Below are 16,339 nucleotides of genomic sequence, written 5' to 3'. Positions count from 1 at the left end.
TTGTGGAAACTGATGGAGCAGGTAGGCGTCGATGCCCTGTTGTTGGGCTGCATTAGGCTTCCATTCGGATACAAAAGTGTGTTATACACAGTCTGGGGATTGCACATAGCTAACAAAGGTTGTTAGAGGGGTCAGGCAGGGCTTTATATTAGCCCCCTCCCTGTTTTTATTTTATACTTTTTCTCTAAACACTTTCTTAGGGTCCTCAGGAAAAGATGTTCCCAGAATCGGACCCCATACAGTCTCAGTTCTGCTTAACGCAGACGATGCAGTCCTTTTAGCATTAACAGCCAATTGCCTTCAGAATCTTTTAACCTTCTTTATGATTGGATGTCAAAATTAAATCTTAAGGTAAATCAGCAAAAGTAATTTATAATGACATGTGGCCACAAACGTATAAAGTCCAAAAAGTTTTACATTAGGGGGACACTGATAGAAAAGGTACACTTTTTTAAAATTATTTAAGCATTCTTTTGGATGCTAATAGGACGTGGGACAAGCTAATTAACCAGGAAATACAAAAGATGGGGACAGCCTGTGATACGATCCTTAGATTTGCTTTAAGTTCAGCCACAAGCCGATTACGGAGATGATCCAGCTCTACAAGAGCAAGTGTCTCTCGGTTGGCACATATGGAGCACTACTTTGGGGCCACATTGCTCCTGGGAAATTACAGGTAGCTGAAAACAAACTCTTGTGTGGGCTTTTTGCCATTTCCAAAGCTACCGCGAGCTTTATCTCGCATCAGGAATTGGGTATGGGCATATCGGAGGATCACGTTGGCATGGCTCCTTTGTTGTTGCGGCTGAAGTTATGGAGTAGTTATAAGGCAGGGCTCTCCAGGCAGGTGTTGGAGGACTGCCTAATCTAGATCAATCAATTAGGGTTGGTAAGGCACAACTACTCACCTGTGAGGGTCTCAAGGCGCTGGGGGGGGGGGGTTGGGAGGGGCGGCTCCGTTGAGAGCTGGGGTCACCCGAATAGATAATATGATCGCCATTCCATGGCTGACATGTTAAAAACACTTTTTATAGCCTGGGACACAGTTCCCGCTTTGATTCGCCTGAAAGCATTGGTCCCCAAATGTAAGAAATGGTTAAACGAAGCTTGGTATCACATAGAGAGGAAATCAGAATGGAGAGGTCACTTTGATAAGAGCTCCGTTATTAGCGACATGCACATTTCCACCACCCTAGGTCTGGAACCTTATGTATCCTGGATTGCTAACCCTGAGCACGGATCTATTTGAACCGGTGGAGACTGAATCTGGTCCATTGGTTCAGTGGCCTGTCCCTAGAAGGTACCTGGCTAGTCTCTCTTCGATGCTGCCCATGGGCGTCTGCCTCTGCCCAATCCACAGTGCACTGTATGCTCTTTTGCACTCGGTATCCCACCTTAGGAAAGCGTTTTTTTATGACCAAGTCTTCTGCACAATCATTTTTCTTCATATAAAGACGGGTTGGTTTACTTGCAAAGTCTAGGCTCTCTTAAAATATGCACTGCTATACTCAGTTACACTCTTGCTGCTATGAAGTTATGGAAGAGTATACATATTAATTGCACTATGCGATGACTTTATTATGGTGTTTTAAAATGATCATTATTTATTCGCATTTTATTGTATTATAGCTGTGAAATGTACTTTATACCTTGTGCTTTTATGGCCATATTTATTTGGCCGAATAACGATACTTTTGAATATGGGGAGAATAAGAGGAGCTGTTTAATTGCTTTAATTTCTTACATTCCTAGTAAAAGCAAAGACCTATAGTTGGAGTGCCCGAGTAGCCCCAACAGTTATTCTGTTCAAGACAGCAGGTAGGTGTTGGTACACCTGATTGAGACCAAAATCCTTTTACTCTAACCCAGCGGATCCTGCTTTGCCATGGACTCCCTGCAGCATGTACCCGCCCCGTAAGGCCACACTCAACTTCTCTTCTGCAGCTCCTGCAGACATCTGTGACCTCCATGGTAAATGTTCATACCAGAGGGTGCTCTCCAAGTTATTTTAATCATGATTATCACCACTTTCTGATTATATTTTATGTTTGATCGACTAGAAGCGTAGAGTTTGCTGCCACCGGCAATAGTGATTATCACACACTTAATGCAGTGCTAACTTGTCAGAGCAGTAATTAAAACAGCAGTAATTGGCTCCCAATTTTCACAGAAATGCACTCTTCTTTAGAGAGCAGTACATTACTAGTCGCAGTATAAATGTCATGACAACAACAGATATCACTAAGCTAAAAAGCCTTAATACTTGAATAAATAATTACTGGACTTTCCTGAAGAACCCAAAAGGATGATTGCGTACCATAATCTATAATCCTGCCAAATGTAATGTTAATCCATTTAACCGTTAACGAGCAAGATACAAAAGTCTATGGAAAATGCATCAGTGAAAAAGCGCTTTTTGGGACCCCTTCGCTTTTATCTTTGTTCCCCATTAGCCAATCATCGCAAAACTTTGCATCCTCTGCCAATGTAGAAGGTTTTGTGTAGATTCGTCAAACGGGTGCAAACTAATTAATGGTGAAAAATCTGAGGTAATCCCATCTCTGGTAACCCTAACTATAGCTATAGTGGCTACTACCACGCTGTGACAGATAGAAACAAAACATGCTCTTCCTATGGAAAGTCCGACCTAACCATAGCTACACAGTGGCGACCGCCATTATGCAATATATAAATAGAGAGAGAGATACACAGCACGTGAATATACAAAAATAGACTGGACCTTTCTGTCTTTCCATTAGGGCTCTTCTGCCATTGGTGAGGTCAAGTGTCATTCACATTTTGTTTCCACCTATCACAGTACACAGCAGAGGCCAAAGGATTAACCCACTTCAACCACTGTCTCTCTTCACTCGAATGGCATCATGCTATCTGCCTAAAAATCCAATTCTGTGCCATGGCTGGAAGGCTGAGCCCTGCTTTCTCTGCTGTCATTTCAGGTTTGTAGGTAGGCATTTGAGACAGCTGCTTAGCTATTTAACCAGGCTACTGTTTTCCCAAAAATTGTTTTATTAGACACATGAACAAGGGAGCTTTCTGTTGGCAGGCTTCATCAACTGGTCCCATTTTGCTTTCGCCCACCACAGCATACAAGGGTCAAAGGGTCAGCCACTTCACCCACTGGCTCAGTTCACTGCGCAAAGCGTGTGCACATTGTTCACATCTGATTAAAAATAATGACTTTCCTTTGAGAGACAACGCTTTTTTAATTGAGCTTTTAAAGTTTATTTTAGTATTTTATCTTTAAAAAATAACTATTTGTTTTGCCTGCAATTCAGTTTCCAATTTAGATGTCGATTTATTTCTGGTCTCATTTTTAAGGTTGCAATAATAAAGTGTTTACGTGACATTCTGACATTGCAGCTACCCGCATTTTGAGTGTGTGGTTGGGTGATTTCTTCTCACCCACTCAAAAAAATATTAGAAAAAATTCATAACAAAAAGGCTTCGGGATAAGTCTCTAGCAAAACAGCTGCATCTGTGAATGTTTTTGAAAACATTTTTTTTTATAGTAAGCCTATTTTGTCTGCGGTTAGGTTGCGCCCGTCTTCTTTTTTCCGCTTATTTTATGCGATATGCATGCAATAGAAAAGGTAAACTAAATACACTGCAGCAGCATGCCAAGGGCCGGAGGTATTGGCTTTGCATATGCTTGTTTCATTTATATTTGCAATGGCTGTTTTTTTACTACTCCTTTTTTTTTAAAAACGCATTCTATCTTCAGATAACAGCATTTTATACTTTATACTTATTTTTACACGTCTAATGTCCATTACGTGTTTGAAAAAATAATTGAATAAAAAACAACTTTGCAGCTTGCCAAGCCCAACCGTTTTGTCGTTGCCAATGCTCATTTTCCACTTTTTCAGGCACTATTACGTATCACAACTGCACCTCATGGAATGTCTATGCGTGAGCTTCAACTGCACATCTTGTCTGCGTCTTGGAAGTATCCGATTAAGATTTCTATTGTCATATAGTTACTGCTTACCTATATACCGTGTTAAGTTAGCATGAGCTTATTAAATGTTTGAACGCCATTTTTCCTTTTTGCTGCTTCTGCACCCAGCACATAATTGTTGTTTTAGCTTTCAGCCTAGAAGAGCATTGTGATTTACGTGAGAATAATATGTTATTGCTCTGATATCAGCTTTGCTTGGTAAACTATGTCTGTACAGTGAGTGCTGAAGCTTCAAGGATAACTGGACACAGTATTGTTGTGAGGTCTGATCTTCGCACCTTCATAGACATAACATAAGTGCAGCTTCTGCCAAATTCTGGCTTTAGGCGCGTTTTATATTGCTTTGCTTAGCGCACAGACACACACTTGATGCTGTTCGCATGCAGAGAGCTGGTGGAAGCTGATGTGATCTCTTCACACTAGGATCTTGAGGTATGGGGCCGCCCTGCTAAAACCCAAAGAGACCTTCTTAGATATTAATATAATATGTGAGTTAGGGAGGGTGAGAAATAAGTGTTGTTAACCCTTATTAATTACAGCATGTTAACATGCTGTCACCTTTTGCTTTCTATGGACTTGTAACTATGCTGATAACTTTGCTTCTGATAATATGTTTGCTTGTATTATATAAGATACTGCGTTTGAGAAGACGGCATTAGTAAATAAATATTTCAAATGTGCACGTGTCCTCATTTACTCCACGTTCTGGTTTGAAATGATTGTATAACGAAAGAGTGCTCATGTGTTCCACGTGACCTGAGGTATTGTAAGTTCATGTTCTGGTTTGTCTAAACATTGGGAGTTCGTAAGGACCAATGAGACACTGTAGCTAGCTCGGTAAGGGGATTTTGGGTACTGAGGTGAGTTTTGGGCCACACTAATTCACTGAGGTTCCAAATCTCTATGCACAGTTCTGTAGGAGAACGGAATCCCTGCGACACTATGACCTGTGCAGAAGCAACAACTTGACCTGGAGTCATTTTATTTGTGGAATCCATTATAGAGCCCCTTGTCAAAAGCAGCTCGACTGGACACCATTGCAGGAGCAGTGAGCCCACCAACCGGGCACACTCGAAGCACTATCCTAGGAGTAATTCAATCTACAGCGACGAGAAGCATCAAAGCTATAAGTGTTGACATCGCCTATACTGAGCCTGGAAACCCATTGAGCTGCCATGGAGAGCTGGCAGGTTATCTGCTTGTAAGTGGCAAAGTCCATCCTTTTAACACTCCTGAAGCTTTCATGCAACATACAACTACCCCAGCAGTAAGCCAGCATGCAGGCTCATGCCAGCACCGCCCAGCCCTGAGACCACCTCTGGCCAGCCCTGAGACCAGCACCGCCCAGCCCTGAGACCAGCTCTGCACACATGCTCTACCCTCTTGAATACCACTCACCTGTTGTTGCCCATCTTGATAGCCATCTATAGTTATTGCTTGGGTAGCCATCATGGTAAAATAACTGATGACGTCATATCACCTTCAGGTACAACAGATTATCTGATAGGAAAAACAAACAAGTGATTTACTTTTCGTAACACTCATCGAGCTGATCAAAAACTATGACAAAGCCGCGCAGCCTTCTACAATGAATGAACCACGCTTTAGGAACTCACAAAAATAAGAACTTACCTGTAGTAGCACCAATAACTCACACCTACGCTGCTTTGCAATGGTATTTGACACGAGTAAATAGCAGGAAACTCACACGGCACACACCCCTGGTCTCCCCAACTCTGACCTCAATATGGCAGCCTGAGAAGGGTCCTGCAGCTGAGCCAAGGGGGGCAGAGTATGGGATGTGGGTGGGGAGGGGGGCAAAGAGGACAAGAGGGCCACAAATCACACTACTTGAGAAAAGACAACCAAATAGTTTTTGGAGGTGCAAAAGCCAAACAACCTACAGTTTATGTTTTCTGTGAGGTCTAGTTCCCGTCAAAAATGGAACCTGGCTCACACAGATCAAACCTTAAGAGACAGGCCAGTAGTTTCAAGAAGTATCACCTCGGATAAGTAGAGCAGAGAGTCTTCAAAAATAACCTGCTTACAAAGAAAAAGTTTCCCCCACATATTTAAGAAAGAAACTTAAGACTTCATGAGAACAACAAAGGAGACAGAGCTATGTCTCATTACTGGGGTTTGGTGGCGGGCAGCAACAAGTGTGCCAATGCCCCAAAGTCTGATAGTCGAGCCCAGAGCAGCAAGGGGTTCTGGGTGGATGTCCTGTGGGTGCCCTGTCGTTGACCACCGAGTGCCAGGGCTGCACCCCTGCTCTTCTGATGCCTTTGGGCACATTTCTGTGTCTAAGAAGTGAGGGCGAACTCTCTATGCAGAAAGTTGAGATTTAGATTCAGCACGCCAAGATATGAGAGATGTTCATCCAAGAGGAGGACTTCTATTTATAGGTACGTGTAGTTAAAAATAAGACCATCTGAGACAGAAAAATAATCCAAAACTTGTATAGTATTATACCTTTACATCTTCTCTAGTATATACCCCTTTCGTCAGTGTTACCCTATGGTGCTGTACTCAGGTTGACTGGGATCAAGGGCAGACTAAGTGCTAGTTAAGACGCACGTGGCCGCCTAGCCTTAAGTGAACCGTTGTACCGCCACAGCACTGCGCGAGCTGCATTTGTGGAAACAGGACAGTGGTCAGACTGAATGCCTGCTTGCTTATGACATGGCAGGAGGGGTGGCTCTTCCTTAAAACTGGGGGGCATGACTGGGAGCGGATATGGATTGGTGCATGCTGGCGGAGAGAGTGGTCTATGAAGGTAGAACTGTCCCTAGAAATGGGCCAATGTCTGGGGAGAGTGGAATGCCTACCGTGGTGATATGTGCGCTCCCACTGTAAATGCCAATCATGATGTTCTCCGCCTGGGGGTCCAGAGTTGGCAGATGCCTACCGAAACATTGAAACGAAGGGTGAGAAGTCGGGGGACTGCTTGGGACTGATGGGTCCTGGCTGTTATAAGCCTATGTTCTTTTTGATGCCACAACGTGCACTGGGTATTTTCTCTTGTTCTTTTGTTTATCTCCATACAATAAAGAGATCCTTGAAAGAAAAAAAATAATTAAGTTGCATAGGCACTTTCATGACACTGGCTTTGCGATAGTGATTTTTGGGTACTCTAAACAGTAAAAGTTGGATATTTCTGGTGACAGGCGGCACAAAGCTGGTATAGAATGCAGCCAAGATTCAGATATTGCTCAACTAATAACGACTGTCTGCAGGTTCACAAGGAGACTACGGCTTTCGGGATAGAGTTGTATCTTCGACAAACAGCTTCTTTGAAATAAATACATTGTTGAAGCGGATTAAAGACGCAGCAACTTTTTCTCAACTCAATGTACGAGAGTGCAACCAAGACAAGGAGACTTGATAGACACGCATCTGTCAGTTACCTCAACATTGAGAGAAGACAAAAGTCAATAAAAAGGGTTTCTATAACATTTTAAAGATTGCAAGTCCTGAAGATGGCCTTAAGGATTTGATATAAATAAGGCCGAAACGTCGACATAAACAATCCACATCTTATTAGAAAGTTTTGTTCTGGACAATGTGGTCTTTGTTTATTTGACAAGACCTGCTGCCATAAATCTTTGAGAGTGGAATTCAACACAACTGGATTTTAAGAACAATTCATTTACTTCTTGTCCAATTGTATATTGATTTAATCTTTGTTTCTTCTATGTTTGAAGATATAATTGATGTACCCTGAATTATGATTTTGACATAAAAAGTTTTTTGAATCTATTTTCCCGTGTAGCATTATCTGTTCTAAAAGAGTAATTACCATTGTGCCTAAAATATAAGTGGCTAAATAACTACACAACAGGTTGAGATTCATTCAAAATTGATTACAAATTTAAAGATTTGTGCTATTCGATTGCCTGTAATTCACAAATTAACGAATTCCCTTGTTGGCAAATATTTTGAAACTGGATTCATGATGGCCATAAGAAAGGGCCATAATCAAACAACTTTAAAATGGCAGAGGGGCGGTCCTCTCCGCTCTGGGAGGACAGGTCGGAGTCAATAGAAGAGTTTCTGCTGCCGACAATCTGTTAACTGAGATTCACTCGGTGCTTCTCAAAGGGCCTGCTCAAAACTGTGGGCATTGGGGCTGCAGGTGACAAGACTCCGGCGAGAGCCCTGAAAATGTGTTTCATCAGGATTTGTGTAGCAGCTGAGAGACAAACAGAGCACACTGAAGGCTGCTAGCATGCCGGCTTGGTGATCACCGACATTCACATTTGACTGGTCACCTCACCTCATAGTCCTATAATGAAGTCACAAGGATGGAACGCAATGGTGAATAGGGGAGTCACATGCAGTGGCAATCCTAGGCCCAAGTACGGCATGGGAGGCTATTGGTGAGAGGTTGTCTTCCTTGACTGAAGCTCAGAATCCCTGTTGTAGTCATTGTTTAACTGCAAGTTACCAGACACACCTATACTACATCTGATCCCCATCTGATTCAAGTGGCACACCTGAGGGATTCTCTCCGTCACAGGGATTGCTCAACTCTTCACGGTTAGCACTTATTTACGAACAATGACGAAGCACTCGGTCAACAGATCTGAATGTCACAGCGGAGAACATGTGGAAGAAAATGGTGGTAACCAGAAATTGAATGGATATAAATACTACAGGACTGAGGTCATGACAGCCTCTGGCACAGAGGACCCATGGCCACCATGTTTTTGTCTGGATGCAAGTAGCTGTATTTATGCAGCATGGACCTCGCTGGGAAGCAACAGAATGCAACAGAAATTGGCAAATGTCAGTTATACATGACTAACATGTACATGCCATTCTCCTTACCGAAGTGAAGACAGTGATAGCTTCTCATTTCCACCATCTCAAGGCTGCACTCTGGGAATGCACTCTATAAAGGCATCCTGAAGTCACTGATGAGTGTGGCAGGGTCACAAATCCACACACCTGCCAGATCAGGCCTGTGAACTTCCCTTCAGTAGGAAAGACTACATCATTGACTGGGTTAACATTTGAGAAAGGTTGCCAGCATTTCCATTATTCATCCCTGCCCTGTGCCGACAGTAAGGTCCAATCTTTGCAGGGTAAAGGACAACTGAAGCAACTTAGGGTCTGTGGAGCAGGGCTTTGATGAGCCAGGACCACAAACATACTCCCAGACGAGTCAGCCATGAAGGGCCTGAATGCCGACACGGCGGCCAAGCCTCGTTCCTCAATATTAGCCCAATGATGCTCCTGAGGGAGTAGTCTGCAGCTGACAAAAGCCACCAGCTGTTCATTCCCTTTTCCACTCAGGCAAAGGCAGCCCCAACTCCCTTGTCTGAAGCATCCATCTGGACAAAGAAGGGCTGATTGTTGCCAGAACAGGTGCACTGCATAGAGCACAAAGCAAGCCTGTTTTCAAAGGTTCTCGAACACTCCTCAGGCCAGATATCTTTCTTGGGCTCTTTTCTGAGTTCAGGGCCTTTAAGGAAGAAACGACGGTCCCATAGTTGGACACAACGTTTGTGTAGTAAGGAGTGAGGCTCAAGAAGGCTACCATCTGCCTCTGACAGTAGGAACCAACCTCCCAGTCCAAGACTGCTTGGGCATTTGCCTCCAGGAGGTTCATCTTCTCACTACCTACATAGTCCCCGAAGCAGATCACAGAGGAATGGCCAATTTTGCACGTGTTTGCCTTAATGGTCAATTTAGCCCCAAGTGCCACAGTAAAAAAAAAAAAAACACACACATTAACCCCATTTGTTCACCATCGACCCTTTTGGAATCCACAAGCATTCACCTTCGCACTCAATTTAGCAACCTATAAAACCTTCCAAATGCACCACAGTCCATCAGGTGACTGAGTTTAGGGGTGGGCGTAATTTGGTAATTGTGTTACGCAAATCTCAGCGAAATGGTAAAAAATCTCTGTGAACACTCAGAATTGCTTGTTCGCAATGCTTTTTTCTTGTTCGCAATTGCTGTTTGCGTACTTGGGAGGAAATATCTCGCAAACACGCATTTTGAGTACGCGAACAAGCAAAAAAATTCACGAAGTCACGGAACTCAGAATTTTGGGCAATTTCGCGTTCTCCGCAGAACGCAAAATTACCCAAATTCTGCAAATTCCACGAGCGGGACGGAATTTACTGCCCAGGCCTAACTGAGACACCCAGTCACTCACTCTGTCATCCACACAAACATGTGAACACGAGGTCACTAATCAACAGAAACATTTATATAACACTTTAACTGGGAGATACCAAACCGAGCACACCACAGTGGCTTCAAAACTGGACAAAACATACCAGATGAAACGTTCAGAACAGGGACCAAGGGGTCAGACATTCGCCGAAGAACTGGATGGAAAATTCTAGATTTGACCTCCGTACCTGGATAGAACCTAAGAGGATAGGCCTCAAGAACAGCACACACTACAATAGATCCTGTATCAGAAGTAAATACAGTAATGCAGAGGCCTCCCGGGATGGACATGAGACTCCAGATGTGGCCTTCTTAGCTGTACACAATAATCCAGATGTGGCCTTCACAAGTGGGCACAATACCAAAGAGGAGACTTGCTCAATTAGCCACAACATTCCTGCTGAGCCTCACATTACAACACAAGGTCAACCATGCAACATCTGATAAATGGGACCTAACAGGCCTTTCACGTGTAGGGGATCTACGGGCAAGTGGGGACGTGATGTCCTTTGGAGACTTGCAAACACCAACTGGCACACAGAGGCATACCGCTCCCGCCAGATCAGTCAAGCATTACATGGGCACTACCAAAGGGGAGGAGTTTCCTGAATCCTCTCCATTGGAAGACAGACTGCTTGATGAATATGCAAATAAAAAAGGCAATTTCCCTCACTTATCATAAAATCCTAAATAATTCCCCTGAACTGTTGAGTCGTCTACATGAAGGCTGGGTGGATGACCTGGGATAGTGGGAGGATGACGAATGGCAAGAGGCAGTGGCATCCCCTACAGAGGTGTCTATTCACTCCCGTGTTTGACTAACACAACTTAAGATCTTACATAGGTCCTACTGCACCTGTACAATGCCTGTCAAGATAGGCAGGGCTGAGTGGGTGTTGTGCCCCAGACAGTGTGTCAAGAAGGCACATTTTTTTCACATGTTGTGGGACTGCCCGGTACTCCGGGTTTACTGGGATGCGGCGACGTCCTGTATCATGACAGTGTGTACAGGGAAAAAGACAATGTTGGCAAAGTGGTGCCTATGAAATATATGGGAGGCAACAGACTAAAGCACCAAAGATCATCTCTGGGCGACACTGGGCTTTATGGTGGCCAAGCGCAACATAGCTAAGATGTGGAGAGCTATCTATGTCCACCCTGACACTGAGGGAATGGAAAGCAGACAGGAACTGGTGCATGCCAGAAGAGGGTGGTCTGTGAGGGCAGAGGATGTGCACAGAAATGGGCGAACTTTTAGAAAAAGTAGAACGAATATAGGGGAGCGCTATTCACACCGGTCAATAGAGTCAACCCAATGGAGCGGTCTTAAAGAACGTTGAACGAAGGGGTTAAAAAATGTTGCAATTTTGGAGAGGTCGGGATACTTGAAATGTATGAGGCTCACCCACTGTTCGAATGGGTCTCAAAACCATGTACCATGAGATGTGCTTTCATCGCAGCGCCATGTTTACTCATTACAATAAAAACACTTTTTTTTAAATGCAGCACCTGACGTTGTCTTCACCTTTCGTCGGATCCTAACCCCTCCCTTCCTTCGACATTCATTTAATCCTGCACCAGCCATTCCTGTGGACCGCACTCCACTCTGCACCTAGTTGAGGTTTCATCCCCTCATCAGTCCTATCAAAGGAGCCAGTCCACAACCAATGGCAGGCAGGCCTCATCCAACCGACAGGGCTGCAGCTGCCTGTTTGTACCGCTTTGTTCGCCATAAGTGTGGCAGGGTATGCTCAGACGTGAGTCCCTTGCTCACTTTGCCACTGGATTCAAGCAAGCCAGGCTGAAGACGGCTGTAATGCCAGAAACCGGTCCTCGGAAGCTTGTTTCCGGTCCAGGGAAGGCATGGCTTGGCAGTTCGGGCTGGACTGTTCCCATGAGGCACAGGGTCAGACTGATTTGCATATGGCCATGTCTGAACTAGGGTGGCAGAGTGGGCTAAAGAACGGTGATGGATTAAACCCAGATCTTCTGACTGGGTGTGAGTGATTGATTGGTTCAGATGCTCCGTCCATCACCACCCCCTTTTATACCGCTTTTGGCCGCCATAAGTGTGGCAGGGTATGCCCAGACGTGGGTCCCTTGCTCACTTTGCCACTGGATTCAAACAAGCCAGGCTGAAGACGGCTGTAATGCCAGAAACCGGTCCTCGGAAGCTTGTTTCCGGTCCAGGGAAGGCATGGCTTGGCAGTTCGGGCTGGGCTGTTCCCATGAGGCCCAGGGTCAGACTGAGTTGCATATGGCCATGTCTGAACTGGGGTGGCAGAGTGGGCTAAAGAACGGTGATGGATTAAACCCAGATCTTCTGACTGGGTGTGAGTGATTGATTGGTTCAGATGCTCCGTCCATCACCACCCCCTTTTGTACCGCTTTTGGCCGCCATAAGTGTGGCAGGGTATGCCCAGACGTGGGTCCCTTGTTCACTTTGCCACTGGATTCAAGCAAGCCAGGCTGAAGACGGCTGTAATGCCAGAAACCGGTCCTCGGAAGCTTGTTTCCGGTCCAGGGAAGGCATGGCTTGGCAGTTCGGGCTGGACTGTTCCCATGAAGCACAGGGTCAGACTGATTTGCATATGACCATGTCTGAACTGGGGTGGCAGAGTGGGCTAAAGAACGGTGATGGATTAAACCCAGATCGTTTGACTGGGTGTGAGTGTTTGATTGGTTCAGATGCTCCGTCCATCACCATCCCCTTTTGTACCGCCTGTTTGTGAGCAGGTTTGCATGGGTGCCTGTGCTGCACCAGCTCTATGTGAGTGATGCGTACACTGCTACTGTGTTGATCTGCACTCTGCGTGCTTGAAAAGTAAACTCTGTGGGCATAGTACTGATACTGTCCATGTTCTACCTACACTGTGGGAGTGTGAAGGAATCTTGCCATGTGTATCGTACTGCATAGGTATCCACAAAATGCTGCATTATGTCAGCCAATGTGCATCTGTGCTTGTTGGGAGGAAAGACTGCAGCGATGGTGGCTGTTAAACCTCTGACCCATGTGTGCTGCCTGTTCTTTGGTATACCTGTTCTATGTGTGCTCCGAGTGAGAAGGGTTGCATGTTGCCTGTTGCTTTGGTGTACCTGTTCTGTGTGTGCTGTGTGTGAGGAGGGTTGCATGTTGCCTGTTGCTTTGGTGTACCTGTTCTGTGTGTGCTGTGTGTGAGGAGGGTTGCATGTTGCCTGTTGCTTTGGTGAGTACCTGCTCTGTGTGTGCTGTGTGTGAGAAGGGTTGCATGTTGCCTGTTGCTTTGGTGTACCTGTTCTGTGTGTGCAGTGTGTGAGGAGGGTTGCATGTTGCCTGTTGCTTTGGTGTGTACCTGTTCTGTGTGTGCTGTGTGTGAGAAGGGTTGCATGTTGCCTGTTGCTTTGGTGTACCTGTTCTGTGTGTGCTGTGTGTGAGGAGGGTTGCATGTGGCCTGTTGCTTTGGTGTGTACCTGTTCTGTGTGTGCTGTGTGTGAGAAGGGTTGCATGTTGCCTGTTACTTTGGTGTGTACCTGTTCTATGTGTGCTGGGTGTGAGGAGGGTTGCATGTTGCCTGTTGCTTTGGTGTACCTGTTCTGTGTGTGCTGTGTGTGAGGAGGGTTGCATGTTGCCTGTTGCTTTGGTGTACCTGTTCTGTGTGTGCTGTGTGTGAGGAGGGTTGCATGTTGCCTGTTGGTTTGGTGTGTACCTGTTCTATGTGTGCTGGGTGTGAGGAGGGTTGCATGTTGCCTGTTGCTTTGGTGTACCTGTTCTGTGTGTGCTGTGTGTGAGGAGGGTTGCATGTTGCCTGTTGCTTTGGTGTACCTGTTCTGTGTGTGCTGTGTGTGAGGAGGGTTGCATGTTGCCTGTTGCTTTGGTGTGTACCTGTTCTGTGTGTGCTGTGTGTGAGAAGGGTTGCATGTTGCCTGTTACTTTGGTGTGTACCTGTTCTGTGTGTGCTGTGTGTGAGAAGGGTTGCATGTTGCCTGTTGCTTTGGTGTACCTGTTCTGTGTGTGCTGTGTGTGAGGAGGGTTGCATGTTGCCTGTTGCTTTGGTGAGTACCTGTTCTGTGTGTGCTGTGTGTGAGAAGGGTTGCATGTTGCCTGTTGCTTTGGTGTACCTGTTCTGTGTGTGCTGTGTGTGAGGAGGGTTGCATGTTGCCTGTTGCTTTGGTGTGTACCTGTTCTGTGTGTGCTGTGTGTGAGAAGGGTTGCATGTTGCCTGTTGCTTTGGTGTACCTGTTCTGTGTGTGCTGTGTGTGAGGAGGGTTGCATGTGGCCTGTTGCTTTGGTGTGTACCTGTTCTGTGTGTGCTGTGTGTGAGAAGGGTTGCATGTTGCCTGTTACTTTGGTGTGTACCTGTTCTATGTGTGCTGGGTGTGAGGAGGGTTGCATGTTGCCTGTTGCTTTGGTGTACCTGTTCTGTGTGTGCTGTGTGTGAGGAGGGTTGCATGTTGCCTGTTGCTTTGGTGTACCTGTTCTGTGTGTGCTGTGTGTGAGGAGGGTTGCATGTTGCCTGTTGGTTTGCTGTGTACCTGTTCTATGTGTGCTGGGTGTGAGGAGGGTTGCATGTTGCCTGTTGCTTTGGTGTACCTGTTCTGTGTGTGCTGTGTGTGAGGAGGGTTGCATGTTGCCTGTTGCTTTGGTGTACCAGTTCTGTGTGTGCTGTGTGTGAGGAGGGTTGCATGTTGCCTGTTGCTTTGGTGTGTACCTGTTCTGTGTGTGCTGTGTGTGAGAAGGGGTGCATGCTGCCTGTTCCTTTGGTGTACCTGTTCTGTGTGTGCTGGGTGTGAGGAGGGTTGCATGTTGCCTGTTGCTTTGGTGTCCCTGTTCTGTGTGTGCTGGGTGTGAGGAGGGTTGCCTGTTACTTTGGTGTGTACCTGTTCTATGTGTGCTGTGTGTGAGAAGGGGTGCATGCTGCCTGTTCCTTTGGTGTACCTGTTCTGTGTGTGCTGGGTGTGAGGAGGGTTGCATGCTGCCTGTTCCTTTGGTGTCCCTGTTCTGTGTGTGCTGTGTGTGAGAAGGGGTGCATGCTGCCTGTTCCTTTGGTGTACCTGTTCTGTGTGTGCTGGGTGTGAGGAGGGTTGCATGTTGCCTGTTGCTTTGGTGTGTACCTGTTCTGTGTGTGCTGTGTGAGAAGGGTTGCATGCTGCCTGTTCCTTTGGTGTGTACCTGTTCTATGTGTGCTGTGTGAGGAGGGTTGCATGTTGCCTGTTGCTTTGGTGTACCTGTTCTGTGTGTGCTGGGTGTGAGGAGGGTTGCATGTTGCCTGTTGCTTTGGTGTACCTGTTCTGTGTGTGCTGTGTGAGAAGGGGTGCATGCTGCCTGTTCCTTTGGTGTGTACCTGTTCTATGTGTGCTGTGTGAGGAGGGTTGCATGTTGCCTGTTGCTTTGGTGTACCTGTTCTATGTGTGCTGTGTGAGGAGGGTTGCATGTTGCCTGTTGCTTTGGTGTACCTGTTCTGTGTGTGCTGGGTGTGAGGAGGGTTGCATGTTGCCTGTTGCTTTGGTGTCCCTGTTCTGTGTGTGCTGTGTGAGGAGGGTTGCATGCTGCCTGTTACTTTGGTGTGTACCTGTTCTGTGTGTGCTGTGTGAGGAGGGTTGCATGCTGCCTGTTACTTTGGTGTGTACCTGTTCTATGTGTGCTGTGTGAGGAGGGTTGCATGCTGCCTGTTGCTTTGGTGTACCTGTTCTGTGTGTGCTGTGTGAGAAGGGGTGCATGCTGCCTGTTCCTTTGGTGTGTACCTGTTCTATGTGTGCTGTGTGAGGAGGGTTGCATGTTGCCTGTTGCTTTGGTGTACCTGTTCTATGTGTGCTGTGTGAGGAGGGTTGCATGTTGCCTGTTGCTTTGGTGTACCTGTTCTGTGTGTGCTGGGTGTGAGGAGGGTTGCATGTTGCCTGTTGCTTTGGTGTCCCTGTTCTGTGTGTGCTGTGTGAGGAGGGTTGCATGCTGCCTGTTACTTTGGTGTGTACCTGTTCTGTGTGTGCTGTGTGAGGAGGGTTGCATGCTGCCTGTTACTTTGGTGTGTACCTGTTCTATGTGTGCTGTGTGAGGAGGGTTGCATGTTGCCTGTTGCTTTGGTGTGTACCTGTTCTGTGTGTGCTGTGTGTGAGAAGGGTTGCATGTTGCCTGTTGCTTTGGTGTCCCTGTTCTGTGTGTGCTGTGTGAGGAGGGTTGCATGCTGCCTGTTACTT

General features: G+C 46.1%; 1 protein-coding gene across 2 annotated transcripts in view; it reads right to left on the bottom strand.

The window, feature by feature from the left end:
• PKNOX1 (PBX/knotted 1 homeobox 1) overlaps nucleotides 1-16,339 on the bottom strand; it is a 205,128-nt gene that overhangs the window by 154,529 nt on the left and 34,260 nt on the right. For both annotated transcript variants that reach the window (XM_078656380.1, XM_078656381.1), the window contains exon 2: nucleotides 5,378-5,479. In XM_078656380.1, the coding sequence (XP_078512506.1) occupies nucleotides 5,378-5,431 (54 nt within the window). In that variant the 5' untranslated portion in view covers nucleotides 5,432-5,479. The remainder of the gene's footprint in view (nucleotides 1-5,377; nucleotides 5,480-16,339) is intronic.

This window comes from Lissotriton helveticus, chromosome 8, assembly GCF_964261635.1.
Source record: "Lissotriton helveticus chromosome 8, aLisHel1.1, whole genome shotgun sequence".
Taxonomy (NCBI): domain Eukaryota; kingdom Metazoa; phylum Chordata; class Amphibia; order Caudata; family Salamandridae; genus Lissotriton; species Lissotriton helveticus.
Note: the sequence above shows the minus strand (reverse complement) of the source record. Positions and strands in the feature narration are given on the sequence as shown.